The sequence below is a fragment of the Rhododendron vialii genome, chromosome 12a (assembly GCF_030253575.1).
Source record: "Rhododendron vialii isolate Sample 1 chromosome 12a, ASM3025357v1".
Lineage (NCBI taxonomy): Eukaryota > Viridiplantae > Streptophyta > Magnoliopsida > Ericales > Ericaceae > Rhododendron > Rhododendron vialii.
In genome coordinates, this window is record NC_080568.1 from 2,765,694 (window position 1) to 2,783,305 (window position 17,612).

At 36.9% G+C, this 17,612-nt stretch overlaps 1 protein-coding gene across 1 annotated transcript; it reads right to left on the reverse strand.

Moving 5' to 3' along the window:
• Positions 1-11,036: 11,036 nt before the first annotated feature.
• On the reverse strand, positions 11,037-13,853 carry LOC131311235 (NAC domain-containing protein 83-like). Its single transcript, XM_058338592.1, has 3 exons — positions 13,285-13,853; positions 12,113-12,384; positions 11,037-11,739 (listed from the first exon to the last, which is right to left on the reverse strand). Exons 1-3 carry the CDS (start codon positions 13,463-13,465, stop codon positions 11,437-11,439), a joined length of 756 nt encoding a protein of 251 aa, XP_058194575.1. The 5' UTR covers positions 13,466-13,853; the 3' UTR covers positions 11,037-11,436.
• Positions 13,854-17,612: the final 3,759 nt, after the last annotated feature.

The following is a 17,612-nucleotide window of genomic DNA, read 5'->3' on the forward strand; positions in this document are numbered from 1 at the left end:
CCCCCTCCATGGTCATACAATGGTTGAGACTCTCGTCATCAGGAGAGAAGTTCCACCCTCCATTGACAGTGATCACCCAGATCCGGGTATTTAGCCCTCGGACTCAACTAGCCTAGGCGACAAATTTGTGGGTTCTTCAACAACGATTGTGACGGCACCAGACCGTATCGGGTCAAAGGGACAATGAGCTCCAATGACAATGTGATTCTTCCAACTTCTTCAAGCTACATTTATAAGCGGATCAATAGTCTCCAACATAACAACTGTTAATTTTTGCGGTTGTTTATTTTGTTGTTTTAATTTTCTCTTGTTTTTGTTTGGACCTTCCGGGTCCTTCATTGTATTTTCGAGACCGAGGAGTTCATTGTACTGTTTGATTTTATGAATATATGTTTTCGTTTTTTTCCTAAATAAAAAACAAAACAAAAAATTGGAGTACTTGTTGGGTTTCCAATTGTCATGACTCATGATCGTTATTACTTATTACCTCCCTAGGCCCTAGCTTTCTTTTTGCTAGAACCGAGATTACAAAAGTCGATCGCTATCTGAGGGTAATTATTTCAAGTCAAGCTTCAAAGTCTAACTGGGGCCATAAGCTTTAGATTTTGGGACAATAATGCTGGTGAAATTTGACCAACAAAACCCATTGCTAACGACCATAAGAAAAAGCAAAGAAAACAGGTGAGGAATGACTGAAGATTGCTTAACCGTGTCTGCTTGTAGCCCCATGGAAAAGTTAAAAGATGCTCGACGGGCACCTTCACGTGTTGTGTTAAACATTCTACATCCTAATATATTCGCACATGACCCGTAACTACGAATATGAATCCGATATGAGTGTGTGGTAGGAAGAGTGTTATGACATAAAAAATGGTCCGAACTCACACTTAACAATTGTAATACTGGACATACTAGATTTCCTTAGGGAAATTTTTGCATCCACCCCTGAATTGAAAATATGTCCTTAAAGGACAGGTCATTTTATAGAAATAAAAAAAACCAACTGGGATTAAAAAGTGTCAAAAAAAATATCTGCAGTATGGGTTTCTTTTTTTAAACATGGATGCATGTCGACCACGTATGAGCAGGAAGATAGAACTTGTAGAAATTGAGAGTAATTGAGCTGCCCTGTTCCGCTAAGAAAAATAAGTAGTTATTTGAATATTTTTTCAAATAAGTACTTATTTTTGGAATTAAAGGTATGCATTGTTTATTGTAAGAGAATAACCTGTCTCGTAAAATGAAAAATAAGTACTTATTCTCACCGTCCCAAATTCTTGGTCCTCTACGGTTTTACGTGCAATTTTTAATGGCTTATATCTCTCAATGTATATTGTTTAAAATATGCAATATGGATCTTGTTTAATAGATTTCAATTATTTCTATGAATCATTGTTTTCAAAAATATATTGTTTAAAATATGTAATATGGATCTTGTTTGATATATTTCAATTGTTTCTATGAATCAATGTTTTCAAAAACATAAAAAATAATATACATTGAGAGATATATATCATTGAAAATTGCACGTAAAACCGCAGAGTATCAAGAATTTGGAACAGAGGGAGCAAAAAATAAGAACATAGCGGAACGGGGCAGATGGTAAAAATCGAAAATCGTAATTCTTTGCAAACAATAGTGTTGGTAAAATTCATAGCCAAATCTATACGATTCTCCTCTTCAAAATTTAGTCCTTGAAATTTTTACAACAAAAAAAAAAATCGAAAATTTGTAGAGAGGCAGCTGAGGAAGAGCCAGTCATACAAGTTACTTCACTCAACGAAGTTTCTCGAAGATTAATATAGAGTTTACGGGCGTTACAAACATTTGACTTCTCGAATGTTAATAATTTGCTCCTAAAACTTCCATCAAGATCCATAACTTAGATATTCGATCGTATTAATTCTTTTGGCGAACAATATCATCTCGTAAAACACTATTCATTCTGGCTCTAGCCTTCATGACAGCACGGATATATATTTGCGACGAGATGCCCTACATGCGGAGATTTCTTTTTATTTTCTTATTTTCACCTCAATTTACATCCCTAAACCTTATAAATTTTTGTAGAGAGATAACTCTACATTTTAATAATTCTTCATCGAACAATCACCTCAATATAGCGGTTGTGCATAATTTTATTTTTCCATATTCTATTTCTGCTCAATTGGTTTTGAGATCGTATTGATTAAGATTTCTAGCTTCGTTCCAAGAGAGGTAAAGAACAAGAACACGTCGAAGCCGGTGAGCGGAATTTTTTTTTTCTCTTTTATTTTGGGCTTATTAGTATTTCTTTCCCAGAGGGGTTTTTTTATATCCTTTTGTGGAACTTGCTCACCCCTTTGTGGGTAAGTAGTTGATTTCATCTGTGCTTCTTATTCCTCTACTCCCACGTCTTTGACTGCCCTTATGTCCAATCTCGTTATTGGTCTACTTTCGCAATATGTGTCGTTTAAGCTTTCTAGTGTATGTGCTTGTATTTAGATTTGCTAGTTTTGGTTCATTCTTGTATCTCGTGATAGAATCTTTGCAATGCCATCCGGGCTTTCGAAATGAAGATTGTCTCTTGTTCAAAAAAATTTATTCACATTAATTGATGGGCCGAATTGTGCTCCTAAAAGTTCAAGAAAACAATTTTTGGGCTTAAGATAAACTGGCCCAGCTCAACCAGTAACGATGAATGTCTGGACTATGGACCGCCACACGTAGTTTGTCCATTGGGCTTTTTGTTCAGAAATCAAGTTTGATTGATTTGGGCAATGACAATGTCAGCCCATTGTATTTCGCGAACCGAAACAACTTTTCTTAGATGGAAGCAAAAGTTTTTGTGAAAATTCTAGCAACACTTAAAACACAGAAACAGACACAATTTTGTTTGAACCCATTCGATGCGTGTGTGTACACGCATAAGGCGGTTCCGAACACTATTGTGTTCAAATCTGTGTTTTAAAGCAGACACAGTTTTCCCTTTAAGCCATATGTTACTGCAGGAAAACAAAGATCATCCAAACAAACAAAATTTGTCAAGTGGTAAGACGCCATCGCCTTCTACATCTTTTTCTTTCCTCATCCATTTTAAAGGAAAAAAAAACAGAGAGACGGGGAAGGGAATTAGGGAAAATTTGTGGCAACTTGTATAAGTGGTGGCCAACTTCTTAATTTGTGTTTTGCTAGGGGATTCATCAATCAAAAAGTTTTTATTCGTCAGCTTCGAAACTTATTAGGTTCTTTCAGCTATTTTAGACCAGGTCATACAGAGCTTTCTTTCGGTTTCAATTAAGACTCTGAAAGTGGCTGGCGGGATTGATCCCTTTTGATTAGTCAAAATATGCATAAATTAACCCGAACACCTAAATTATCAAAAAGTTCCTACCTACATGCATGAACCTTTTAGGCCGGGACTGCTTTGCTATCTAGAATTGGTAAGCCCCATGTGATGGTTGGTAAGGGAAGTAGTTTGAGGACCCCTAATGAACAAAATAGGACCCATCACATTTATGTTTGAAAGGGGGGACCTTCTGTACATACTGTCAGGGATCTCACCAATGGGGTATCAACAGATTTGCGGGGCCCACGATACTAAAATTTGAATAAAAAATAAAAGATTGAATTGAATATTATAAATATCGAATTGAGCTGAAATTTCAGAGACTCACCTAGTTTTTTTTTACAAAAATTATTAAACAGCTCAAATTGTTCATACGGGATCCAAAGTAGACCCAGCAAGCCCGTAGATACCACATCGGTCGGATTCCTGTCGGTCCCTCTAGGATTATCGGTTTGAAAGGGTTGGATTTATATTTATTTGGTCAGACCAAATTTCTTGAACCGGTGGACATTATTTTCAAATCGAGATGTCGTTGTTGCATACATGATAAGCAACCCCCTAAAAATAAACTTAATGATGAATCTGCCCAAAAAAACAGCATTTAAAATGGGTAGTTGGTTTTGGAATAGGTCAACCTACATAATTGAATCATACATTCACATTCCCTGTCTGCTAGGTTAATCCTCTTGTTTTTATTATTTATTTATATATAAGGTCAAAATTGTCCAACCAAACAATTGTACGTTATTTTATAGGCATCGTTAGTGGGTTAGACATTGTCGATGCTGTTGAATCAGCTCGAATTCAAAATTCTAGCTAGCACTTGACCGTTTTTACGCAATCGTTGACTAGAAACGAGGTCCATGCAAACACTTTTGAGTAGGGATTCGCGTCAAATCAATGGCGTAGGAAACGAAGAAAAGAAAGAAGAACTCAAATCAATTGAATATGGTTTATGCTTTGCTAATGAGAAATTAATTAAGAGAGAAAGTATAGGAAACGGCACTAATTTTCTTTGTGTTGTTTTTTTATAATTAAAAGATTGTAAGGGAAAAGATAAGGCACGAAAAGTAAAACCGAAAAGGAAAATCGATTTTCACTATATTTTTCTTTTCCTTTTTCAAATTACAAGACAAACAAGAAGGGTTATTCTTTTTTTTCTCCTCTTTCGTAAGTTTCAAAAAAGCTACTCCCCCGTCCTAAGATAATTATCCGATTCGCAAGATGAGATATTAAAAGAATCTATTTTGTCAGAAACAAATAAAACATCTTTTACAAATAAAATAAAAACAGAAATCTAGTAACTTGTGAGAGGAAGAAAAATTTTCTTTGACAAAAATATATTTATATAAATTTTATTTTACGGACTCAACAATGTCTTTTTTTAGGCGGATGTACATTAATATATATACGGTCTTCCCAGCTCTTTTTCTTTGCGCACGGTCCTCACATTCCACGGTTTTCACCTCTCTCTCTTTCTCTCACTCTCGGTGAGAGGTCTCTGGCCAGCTTGTACGCACTCCAATTAATCTCCTTTCTAGTTCGTTGAAAGACAAACCATCTATGCGAGGATTAAGGCATTCAAACAAATCAATATTTGCGGCCTGACCTGAAAAATCAAACCGTAATCAATTGTATGAGTATCAAACCCACCAATCGACCGGACTTACGGGCTCCCTTCTCTCTCTCTCATACCTCTGTTGTGAGGAGATTGAAAGATACAGAGAGGGGGTGACGTGAAGAACTCCAACAGCCTATTGGATGATTCTAATTAAAAACCACTGTCACAAGAAAACTCTTGGTCGGCAACTTTTACTTTCTTTCCAATAATTTGTTTGTCCCTCCCTTTACGGCATCATAATTCATTTTTAAGTCCTTAAAACTATATCCAATTTCATTCATAATTAAGTGACCTAAAATGGCCTCGTTTGCTTTAATATTATAGCTTCTAGATTACACCGTGATTTTATGCTTAGGGTGTGTTGACCCTAAATAGTTTCTATGTATTGCATTCTTTAACTTTATTGTTATTTACTTGTGTTGTTAATCTAAATTGCTTGCAAATGGAGGTTAATTGGAGCTGATTTGAGTCGTTGGTAATTGGTTTAATTTTTACAGAAATGATATTGGTACCGACCTCCCCGATACCGAAATCGTACCGCCGGTGGGCCGTCTCCGGCCACCGGACGGCCGATCCGAGTCGTCCAAAAATTTTAAAAAAAAAAAACAAGGGGGCCCACGCGGGAATCAACGGCATCCGAGGGGAATATACATATATACACGAAAAAAGGGTGCTCGGATCAAGCACCTTACACACCTCGGATGCCGTTGATTCCCACGTGGGCCCCCTCGTTTTTTTTTTATAAAATTTTTGGACGGCTCGGATCGGCCGTCCGGTGGCCGGAGACGGCCCACCGGCGGCCGGCGGTACGATTTCGGTACCGGGGAGGTCGGTACATATAGCACTACTCTAATTTTTAATTGACAGTTCCGTTCACTCGACTTCATAGTTAGATTATTTCAAGATGAATATGATCTTATTACCAGTGTGTGTGTATATGTATGTATACAAATCTTGTCTAAAAAAAATATATGCAAATAGTCCAGATTCAGTCAGTGACCTCAGATCTTGTTTCGGTCCGCACCTCATTGTTTCCAATCGAATTTCGATGATCCGAGCAGCTCAATGTGATCAGAACGTGATTTTAAGAGTACTTACGAGAAATCGGCAAAAAAATAACCGGGAAGGGCTTGATCTGAGCAATTTTTTATTGAACGGTTTAATAAAAAATTGCACAGACCACGTGTGTATATATATACACAAAATTTCAAGTAAGGGTGTCCTTACCATATTAAGTTAAGGACGTCCCTTTCCCAACCAATTTGCAATTATCTGAGCTGCTCAATATGTTCAGAACGTGATTTTAAGGGTACTCGCATGAAATCAGCAAAAAAAAAAAGACTGGAAATGGCTTGATCCGAGCAGTTTTTATTTGTATTTTATCAAACGGTTCAAATAAAAACTACTTAAATCAAGTTCTTCCCAGTCATTATTTTTGCTAATTTCTCGCGGGTACCCTTAAAATCACGTTCTGAACACATTGAGCGGCTCGGATCATTGAAATTTGAATGGAAAATAGGAGAAAAGGGGACGTTCGCATTTTATTTAAAATGAGGGCGTCCTTACCTGAAGGGGACTCATATATATATATATAATATTGACTCAGCCTTCAGATATTACTACAAATTTTTTTTTAAAACACGAAAGGGTAAGAGAGTAATTTCACTTACAACCTTCACTAGGCAATTTCTGACTAGAAATTTTACGTAAGCTATAAACCCCATTTGTTAGACTGCAAAAAAAAAATTTAAAACACGAAAGGGTAAGAGAGTAATTTTACTTACTACCTTCACTGGACAATTTCTGACTAAAATTTTTATGTAAGCTATAAACCCCATTTTGTTAGAGAGTCAACTACAATTGATTTTTGAAAGCACTGCATGTTCGACACGTGTATGACAAATGAAAATTAATTAGCAATAAATTAAGGACTCTTATTTAGAGTATAAAATACCAGATCAATGATTAGTTGTATAAAAGTTACTAGCGCATGCCCGTGCCTAAAGACACGGCTTGAAGAATTCGGTATTCGATATGGTTTTAAATGTCCTAAGTAAAGTATGAGCAAACTCCTAGTTAGGTCGAAGTAACAGAAAAAATAGTTGAAAGACAGTGAGACAATCTCTCCCTAATTACACACACAGAGAAATATGCATACATACATATATATTTATTTATTTATTTGTTTGTTTGTTTATTTATATAGTTTGTAGCTGTGAGGAATCTGTGAGCTTGTATCAAAGACTTTCAGAATGGTATGGGGCATCAGACAGATAGAGTTTTTCTCCACTCCTACCCCACTAAGGTATTAGGCAAACTTGCAAGAAAATGCAAGATATCTTCTACCAATTTTCTACCAACAATAAATTTTTATTCAGAAAATTACCCAAAAATCAAGATGTATATATAAAAACATATTTTTAGTTGATGAAAATTGGTGGACGAAATTGAACTCTTTCTATCTTAATTAAATCCCTCCAAGCTCAAAATAAATTTTCTTTTGTGTCTCAAACTACCACGCGTTGAATGTGAATTAGATCCATAAGGACCATAATAGTCCAGGTACGGACATTTCGTTATCTAAGATTCTACCATAAATCTTTTCTAAGTAACAATTCTGGATACGTAAAAATCTGGATCATTGATTGTCGAGATGAATGGTTATATTTAAGACACACCTTGGTTTACAAAATGGTACGTAACGTCCTTGCACAAGACTTGTAGTATTTTCAAGTCTAGCTCAATTTGGTTTCACCAACTAGTCTAGTGAATTCAAACTTTAGCTAACCTTGTTCCCCCAGGGAAATGTAAACCTAACTTTTTTTTCTTTCTAAATGTCTTGTTGACTGCGATTTCGGCTTAGTACTGTCCGTTTCTTTCAAAGAGTACTAGTTTTGAAGTGTACGGTAGGTAAGTTTTTGAGTGAAGGAATTTGGGTACAATAGTTAGGCTCAGAATTTTCAGACGTGTTGAATTCTGGTTCAAGGAATAATGGAAATGAGAATCTCGTTGTGAAGAAAGGGAATATTTTCACACCATTCAAGTCGGCATGCTTTTTTTTTTTTTGTCTTTATTACTCTCTCGATCGGTTTCATTTTATTTGTCCCTTTTTCGATGATCATGCTAGATTTTAATTGCAATATCAGTCTTGTTTAATTACGAAGTTTTTGTTTTTCAAAATCATGAAAAACATAATAGCTTGAAAGATACAAACAATTGAAAAATGGCACAAAGTAGAATAATGGATAAACAGATTGGGACGAGACTATATCACATTGCCCTTCTATTCACTAAGGGCCCGTTTGGATGCGGGCTAAAGATTGGGGGTATTAGTTATGAAGGGGGATAAGATAGTATGATGTATTATGTAAGAAGGGTGGGCCCACATTAATGTGACGGAGGATTAAATAGTACTTGATTTGAATGAATGATAAAATGGGGGGATAAAGTTGTTTTGTAGTTGAAATGGAAGAGAGAATGGGTATTATGGGGGGGCGGTATTATGTAATAACACCCCTCCCCATAAATAATTATGTAATAACACCCCTCCCCATGAATAATCCCCCCTCCGGGGTATCAGGGGGTTCAATAGAATCGGGACTTAGGCCATCCACAATGGTATAATCAAAAATGGATAATCAAAAGTTGACACATCAGCTTTTGATTATTTACTTAAGAGATTGTTAAGCTTAACAATGTTGAGGTTCACAATGGTCACTTCTAGTCCATAACCAAAATAAAGGGTCCACTACAATTTCACACAATCTCTCTCTCTCCTTTTGTTTCCCACCATTCACTTCCCTCCATTACGTTTTTTTTTGGCAAAAATATATCGAATATATGGTGTTCTTCCTAGTGTTATCTATCAAAACAACACCGATTTTTTTTTCTTCCTATTCCTATAGCCTATATCACAAATCCACCACTCTCTTAATCTTTCAAAAAAAAAAATTCAGATGTGTTCTTAAATTTGGAAAAGAATGCAAGGTTCTTCCTCTTTTCTTTTTTTTTTGGCAAGGTTCTTTGTTTACTCAACCATAGGGGGAGAAACAAAAAAATGAATAACCACTTTTTAGTCAAAAAAAATCAATTTTTTTTGCTAAAAAGTGATTATTTATCAAAATATTTGGGTAAAAGTAAAAAAAAAATATACTTTTCTCGATTCCTCTCATTGAGACGAATCAATAATCTATAAAAGTTTGGCGCAAAACTAAAAAATGCGAAAAAATTCAAATAAAGACAATTTTCAGATTTAAGTTAAGTTTAAGTTAAATTCATAAGAATGCAGCCTAAAATAGAAAAGTAAAAGAAGAGTAAAATACCTTAATCCAGCAACGATGAGTTAAATTATAGATGATCGAGAAATATGAGCTTCACTTTTGGAGGAAAAGAAAGAGAAACAGTTGTGGTTGAAGTGAAGAAGATATAGAGCAAGTGAAGAAGAGAAGAATAAAATAGTAGCTGAAATACGTGTGTATATAAATTTTGGAACTAGTTAACTTATATAGTGTGGAGTTCACAAATTTTGATTATTGAAAAAGGTTGCTAGTTTTAGTTATTCAAAGCCCAAAATTTGATTATTTCTAAGGATGTTGCTAAGTTTGATTATACCATTGTGAGCCATTTTTTGCACAAATATTGTTAACTTTAACAACAATTGTCTTTTGGTTATACCACTATGGATGGCCTTAGCTAATACCCCTCCATTTTACTTCCCAAACAAGGTCTAAGGCTAGGGTCCACGGACTAAAAGAGGATATCACAATCCCATTCACGATGATGCATCCAAACAGGCCCTAGTTGATAAACATGTCCCGCAAATGAAGGGTAATGAAGTAAACAACTTTAAGATAACGACAAGAAAAAAAAGTGCAGAGATGGAGAAGTTTTTGGGTTCTAGGTGGGTACCACACACGTGGTACTCCGTTGGCGATCTCAGCCGTCCAAACGTATTTTGGATGGTTCGGATTTAGAGAGAGAAAAAAAGAGTAGAGAGCTAGTGGTCGGGTGAGGAGAAAAAGAAGTGGTGGGGTGAGGGGAAAGAGAAAAAATAAATCTAGATCATTCAAAATACGTTTATACGGTTAGGATCACCGACAAGTACCGCCACGTGGTATCTGCTCGACACCCAAAAAACTTCTCGTAGAGATGAAAGAGGAGTGAGTTTTGGGAATTTAGAATCCAGAATGTATAATCCAGTATAATAATCAACACCAAACACCCCTTAGAAAGCTACTAGCTTATTTAGAAACCATTCACTTTGAGAATCTTATAGGAGAATCATTTTCTTATTTTATGAAAGGAGCTCAAATCAAAATTTTGTTTAATTTTCCTAATGATCTCAACTTGAGTATTTTATTCCTTATTATAAAATACATCTATTAATCCAGATCATAGACAGAAATAACATTCTTGTTCACCCCAAAATTTACGTCATCCAAACTAACCATTTGTTTTTTTTTTAACGGCAAATTTTTTTTTATTAATCTTTGAAGATGGTCCAAACTGACCATTTGCTAGACATGGCCTGCTGCCCTTTAGTCACAAAGAATGGCCAAGAGGATCTGTGATGATCTTGACAAAGATCATATTCGTATTCATCAGTTGCTCTCAAAAGGGTCCTTCTACTATTTTTTTTTTATTCTCTGAGATATTTAGACCAACTTACGAATGCATTGACTAATTTCGAGTTTTTGATATTCAGATCGACTTACGAGCACATTGGCTGATTTCGTATTCCTGAATTTTTGACCGGATAAATTTCTAGTGTTTGCAATGAAAATCGAACTTGCGAGTATAAAGGAATAGACCCTTGTTGCCATGCTCCCGCTCAACCAATCCCTCCGGGGAAAAATATTCTTCTTTTTTTGCAAAGTTTGGATTACCAAATATTCTTCATCCATATATATGCCATCTCTTTAGCACCAAAAAAGGGGGAAAAAAAACCCACATCTTTCCTTCTTTCCCTTTCCCCCTCGTGTCCTTTGATCTTATTCCCTCCAAAATCAAATCCTTTAATAAAGTAAAAGCATTTGCAAGGTCAACAGAGCAATATGAACAAAAAAAAAAAATTACTGAAACAATGCATAAACAGAAGATTATCACTAATTCTAGAGCTTTGGAATTGATTACATAGCGCCAAATCTGTTAAAATCCTCCGCTCTCAACATTACTGATAATTTAATCTTGATCTCAAGATTGGATTATCACTAATTTTTCTCTCACTTTTCTTGATAAGACACATGAAGCTGAGGGACCAAACCAAACATCAGTTTTCTAAAAGGGGTTGTTCTTATGGGCATTTTTGGAAGCTTAATTTAGTAGAAGTAGGAACACACCTTCCGGGCACAACTCCAAACACAATTGCGTCCGGAACCGTTGGATGTGTGTGAAAACACATGCATCGAACGATTTTGGATGCACTTTCATCCGGAGTCGTGTACGTATCATTGCTCAGGTAATTTACCAAAGAAGGGTGCTTTTGTGGCTAATGTAATTTCATTCTAAAAGAGGACAAACTACTGCAACTGGTGCTATCTTCAAGGTCATCCGGTTCATGGCAGGAGATCTCTGTGACCCCACTTGAACCCGAAGATGATAAGGCAGGGGCCAGATTCAAATCAGCCCTTATCTTCTTCTCCTTTGCCATGAAATCATAGAACACAGGCCCAGTTTTTTCAAGAGCACCGAGTCTGGTGTTGCAGTTTTTGGATTTTGTGACCTCCTCCTCATTCTTGGTTCCTCTTTTCTTCAAAAATATGCGGCAAAGAACCCAGTTTTCCCCAGAGCTCTGCACCAAATTGGACAACCACCAATTAGTCTTTAATCACATATGGCTAGATAAAAGGCAGTTTTGCAACATGCCCAGAAAAAATTCACACAAGATTAGCCACAAAAAAAAAAAAAAGCCCGTTTGTTTGACGGAATTAATAGTAAAATGTTACATAATCCTGTAAGATATGTCAAGTGAAAGAGACTAATAATACCACATTTCTAACACTCCACTATTACGTGACCCGCACATTGCAAACAATATAGCAAAACACCCAAAATATAATGCCAACAATGTTAACGAAACACCCAAAATATAGTCCGTGGGATATCTCCAGTTCTAGCTAGAATTATTGCTAGAACTGGAGGATTTTTTTGAGCTGAAACCTCACCTGGGTTGAGTTCTTTGTATCGGTTTCGGTGTTAACAAGGCGATACTCGTGCATAATCCAATCAGTCCTAGACCCATGTGGTGGCTTTCCTCTGTAGAAAACCAGAGTCTTCTTCATCCCCACTACTTGGTTGGTCCCTCTAGAAGTAACAATTTGCTTGTCTATTCCGGTTGCTTTCCAGTAGCCGGAACCAGTTGCTCTGTTGGACCGATTCCCGTTTGGGTACTTGGCTTCCCTTGTGCTGAAAAAGTACCTCTCTTGATCTGAGTCACCTGGAAACAGAGACAACATAGCTCATCAGAATCTCTCCCCATGAAAAACAGTTTCTGGAATCAGTTTTCCAGAAAACAGTTGAATTGGGTTTAGTTCACAGTCTTGAAACTTTGGAAGGAACCCACTTTCGAAAACACATTACTAATACTTTGGATTTTGAATGGAGGTAATGAGCACAGAAAATTGACTAGGGTCACTAGGCCGTGATGCCTTCCCGCTATAATTTGGGAGCATGGTTCATGACATAACGTTCATTGAGTTCCTCAATTTTGGAGGTATAAGGAGAAGCTATTTTAGTGGTAAAATGTTTTGAAAGTAGCCACTTTTAGCATATAATGCCAAAATTTAAGTCTTGTCTTCCATCCTCTCCGTTTATGCCCCCATTAGTTTGGAATTACATGGATACTGGTATTGTAGCGACAGATAGGAGTATTTAACAAGAATAGTGCTAACCTCATCCCACGTGGAAGTGGTTAATGTGCAAAAAAACGCATTGATATCTGTGAAATGCGTATAAATATCCAACAAAATACATTAACATTTATTGAAAATACATTAAAACTTGAACTTTTTTGGTATTAAGTGTGGATTATACCATACCTAATGGGCTGAGATTAGCAAAACCCATGTAAGAATTATCGGAAATCATTTCCATTACAATTAGACTAATAAGTGCTCTGTTTTCAAAACAGATTTTGATAACTGTTTTGCAAACTGATTCTGAAAACATCAACCGAGCAGAGAAGACTCTTCAGCATTTAGTACAATTCAGTTAGATATGAGAAATCCATTTACCCAACTCCTCTGCAAATGGGATTGAAGCACAGTACCAAATTACAATCAAAAGTTTAATAGAAGAGAAATTCTGTGAATAAATCGAAGTTAAAGAATTACTCTACCTGGCAATTCCCAAGGGTCAGATTTGCAAACATCAAAATCCGGGATGATTGAAGCCGGCAACGGGCAGGCAAATATCTTTCGCCTCAAATACTGAACCACGAGCTCTTCATCAGTGGGATGGAACCTAAACCCAGGCGGCAATCTCAGCACACCATTTTTCACAAAGTTGAGCTTATCCATTTCAAGAAACTCCAAGAAAAGTCACTCACAATTACAGAAACTTAGCTCAACTCTCAACTCTAACCCAAACCCAATTAAGCTCAACAACCATAAACAATAACCCAGTTGAGTTTGAGTTTTCTTTTAACTTATACAGGTCTCTTATAATAACCCATCAAAGGACAGAGTATATAGAGGAGAGAGAGAGGAGGAGGAGGAGGAGGAGGAGGAGGAAAGGGTGGGTATGTAAGATAGAAAGTGAGGCATCTTTATAGTAATGGGGGTGTTGAAGGGAAGGGGATGTGGGGGCACTAGAATATGGACGAAACCGTTTGGCGTAAGCTATACTCAAGCTATATTTCTTCCTTTGGAGCATTCTAACAAACACTTGGGGGTGTAATTTGTTCCTTACCGAAGAGGTAAAAAGATTTTTCCCGAACTGAGACGAAAACCAATAAGTCTAAAAACTACCTTCTTGTGTTCGACGTTACCAAACACATGAAACTTTTGGTTGCGTTTGACTTCAACATTTGTGTATTGGCTGGCAATAACCGTAGCTGTTAAAAAAAAGATGACCTTTCTTGACCGGTTCCTCTCTAATTGAATTTCTTCAGATTTAGTCTAGCGCTCCGGCCTGTCTCCACTGGTTCCTGTAGAAGGCGGCAGTGGTCGTGTTCAACAGCGGCATTGTGACGATGGCGGCAGCGGCAAGGACGGTGAATGCGACGGTGATGGAACCGGTATTTCAGCTTGGTGCGAATCTACCTACACAAAACCCGATCTTTAGTGGACTCGTTGATTTTTCACAACTGTTGCTGATTTTTGAATACTTGATGTTATTTTTTGTTGTTTCGGTTGTATTTCTATTGGGCATTTTGGCCGTGTAACCTGTTCTTGTTTTTATCGAGATATGTTTCGTTCGAAAGAAAGAAAACAAGTACCTTAACTCCACTTCTTGTGATTTTTTTCTAAAGAAAAATGTTTTGAACTCTTGTAATCCTACGTGCATTATGTCGTCGGGTTGGCATACATCAAATGACTCCGAATGTATGTGTCTATATTACTATTTTGAACACAGATGCGTACCAAACTGTCCAATGTGAACAGGCTCCACATTTACTGTTTACGATCTACGGGCATAAGAGTATTCTGTATCCCAATCTATACACATCTACAATATGCGTATCTGTATTGCTCTTTCTAGATACCCAATAAACGGAATCAGTCAAGGTCCACTTATCATCAACTTGTTGGAAGCAGAGATGGAAGCAGAGAGTTTGTTAGAATAGTTTGAGATCAGCTCGAATGTTTGTCAAAGATTCTACAAAACTGATTTTTAGAATCTACATCTGAGAATCCGCAAAATAAAAGAAATTCTCATAATTTTAAAGTTAGGTTTGGATAGCTTTTGGGATTTTGCAACAGAAATTTTTTTTTTAAAAAAGAAAGAAATTCTCATAATCTCGCAGTCGTAACGAACATCTTTCTCAATTTCTACTAAAATCTAGAATCTAAAATCTACAGCAGAATCTGAAACGAAAATCTAAAATCTGTATTCACAGTTATGACAAACACGCCATTTCTTGAACAGATTTAAAAATAGTACTTGTTTTAAGGTTAACTTTTGACACTCTAATACTCGACCCGTATGACTTCCTTAGTTTAAACAAACAAATACATACAGAAGTAACAAGGATAGCTTCCTTTAATAAATACTATTCTGAAAGATCTTGTTTAGACGGTAGGATTTACAGGTCTCCGTCTCTTTTTTTAGGCCCTGGTTGGTTGGTTATTCATCAAAATCATATCAATCGGAGAAACGTAATACTTACATGATTTGGAAATATTTTATATCTGGAAGAACGGCCGATTGAGAGAGATTTTGAAAACGACAAAATCACTTCGTGAGGTTTCAGTTAATCGATCCGATCTTTTGTTCGATTGATCTACGTAACAAGAACGGAGAAATAAATAACCATCGAAACATAACCGCAACGAGACTCACATGTCTCTCAACAACTTAGCCAAGACCATTTTGAACCGAGGGAGAAGCCTCTCCGTTCCTATTAAACTAGTATTACTAAAACAAAGAGCATTTACACTTTCAATTCGTTATTTTACTATCACTTTTTTCCCTTGTCTTCTACGTTCTCCTAATCCAAAGTGGGCATTAATGAAGTGGGCGAGTCAAAAAAGTGGGAGAGTTTTTATTTTATTTTATTTTTTGGCAAGAAGTAATTCTTGGACGGTGGGAGGGGTAGATTGGTCTTTAGAACGAGACGTGGGTTTTTGGTGGACCACGGCGTCGGATTTTTCCTTTCCAGAGTTGAGAGAGGTCTACACGGTCGCAAGGGTGAGGTCACCCCATGTCATGCTGACGGATGAAAAACTCCACAAACAGGGCCATTTGTGATGGTGTGTAAAACTGAAAGTCTGAAAGTCGTGATGAAAAGCTCCATGATTTCTGAAATACTGTTGAGGATGCTTGTACGAGAGGGACCAGAGTAGTTGAGAGAGAGAGAGAGAGAGAGAGAGAGAGAGAGAGAGAGAGAGTTGTTGTTGTGTTACCATATCCACAACACATGATGGAAATGGCATTACAAAGGGTGGCAAAATCGTGTCAAACTCTTTGCAAACAGGGTCGATCGGGATCAATCTTTCGGTTAGCATCAGTGGCAAAACCTATTCGGGTGTTTGGGTCTGTTTACATGCATCTCTATTATTCTTGGGCGAGCGACCAGGCTGGCCACTGACTAGTTGTCCGATTAAGATTGTTCCAACAATACTCGGATCAAACTTGCTCCGGAAAAATTAATAGCACCCAGAATCCGAGACTTCAGGAGGAGCGAATCCCCGAGTCCGAGATCCTGCCCATTAGGCCAAGCCGTTGAATCATTTCTACTCATCTCTTGCATACCTTCATCCTTCACATCCTATCAGACTACTATCATTTTGTGAGGCGCCCGAGGCCTCTACTTAGATGACTTCAAACCCCACAAGAGAAAGAATCCAATCTGTAACAAAAATAGCTAAATTCAGTATCAATCAAGGAGCTACTATCATCACGAGGTGCATTTTGTTATATATGCAGAATGGACGGTTTAAGTTTAGGATCATATTTACTATCCACTTTACCTAACAAATACGCATGTCTGTTTATATATATGATGATGGTGATCGTTCGCAACTTTTTCTCTTTGTGGGTTACATAAGTTGAATGGTTTGGATCATCTTTGTGTGTAACTCACAAAATGAAAGTATGAAGAGGTATGAAGGATAAGAGGACGGGCTGGAGACCTTTGCGTGGAATTAGACATTTGTGATTCGATCACAATTGGTATGTTAGAGCTCACTGACGTTGCATTCTTGTAAGCTTATTTGTCCATAACTTTTTTCCGGTATTTTTTTATTTTTCGTAACTATTTGTTTAGTTTTTCATCCTAATTTTTAGGATTAATGTTCATCTCAACAAGACGAATCGAAAAAGTATAGAAATATGGACTGATGTTGAAAAAAGTTCATATAAGAGACGTACACTGTAGACAAAAAAGATAGCTATTTGATACTTTTTCCGTCTTGATAAATTCTGCTACTAAAAAATAATAAGTTTTATCAAGTCGTTAAGTAGGCCCATTGGTTCGTTTAGGGCTCAGCCTGAGACCCGTTCGTGATGGCCTCTTGGTTCGTTAAGGGCTCGGCTCGTGCATTATTTTGTCGGTAGAACAGATACATGATAAAAATAGTAAGAGCTCGGCTCGTGCATTATTTTGTCGGTAGAAAGGATACATGAGAAAAATAGTAGTCAAGATTAAAAACTCCTCAGGGACAAGTAGAACGTTTAGTAAAGAATGATAACCAAGGTGCAAGGAATGTAATTAAGCGGGTAAATAGTAGATTTTGGGACATACATCACATCTAAGCTTGACAAACTAAACTCCTCTTGAAAGCAAATTTTGCCATCATCTTTCTCATCTAACGTCAAGAATTCTAGAATCATCACAAAGACTGCCATTTCTTCAAATTCCATTGTACCAATTGTACGCGACGGCTGGGGCGGCTCCACCTTAGATTGACGGGTTCAAGCGAACCCTCTATAAGTTCAAAAAATACACTAAACTTCTGTATTCCGTTTTCATACATAAAATTTTGTATATTTTCTGAGCATTAA

Coding starts and splice junctions, on each gene's coding strand:
- LOC131311235 (XM_058338592.1), bottom strand. CDS start 13,465: ATGGATAAGCTCAACTTTGTGAAAAATGGTGTGCTGAGATTGCCGCCT. Junction 12,385..13,284: donor TGACCCTTGGGAATTGCCAG/GTAGAGTAATTC, acceptor CTCTGTTTCCAG/GTGACTCAGATCAAGAGAGG. Junction 11,740..12,112: donor ATACAAAGAACTCAACCCAG/GTGAGGTTTCAG, acceptor AATTTGGTGCAG/AGCTCTGGGGAAAACTGGGT.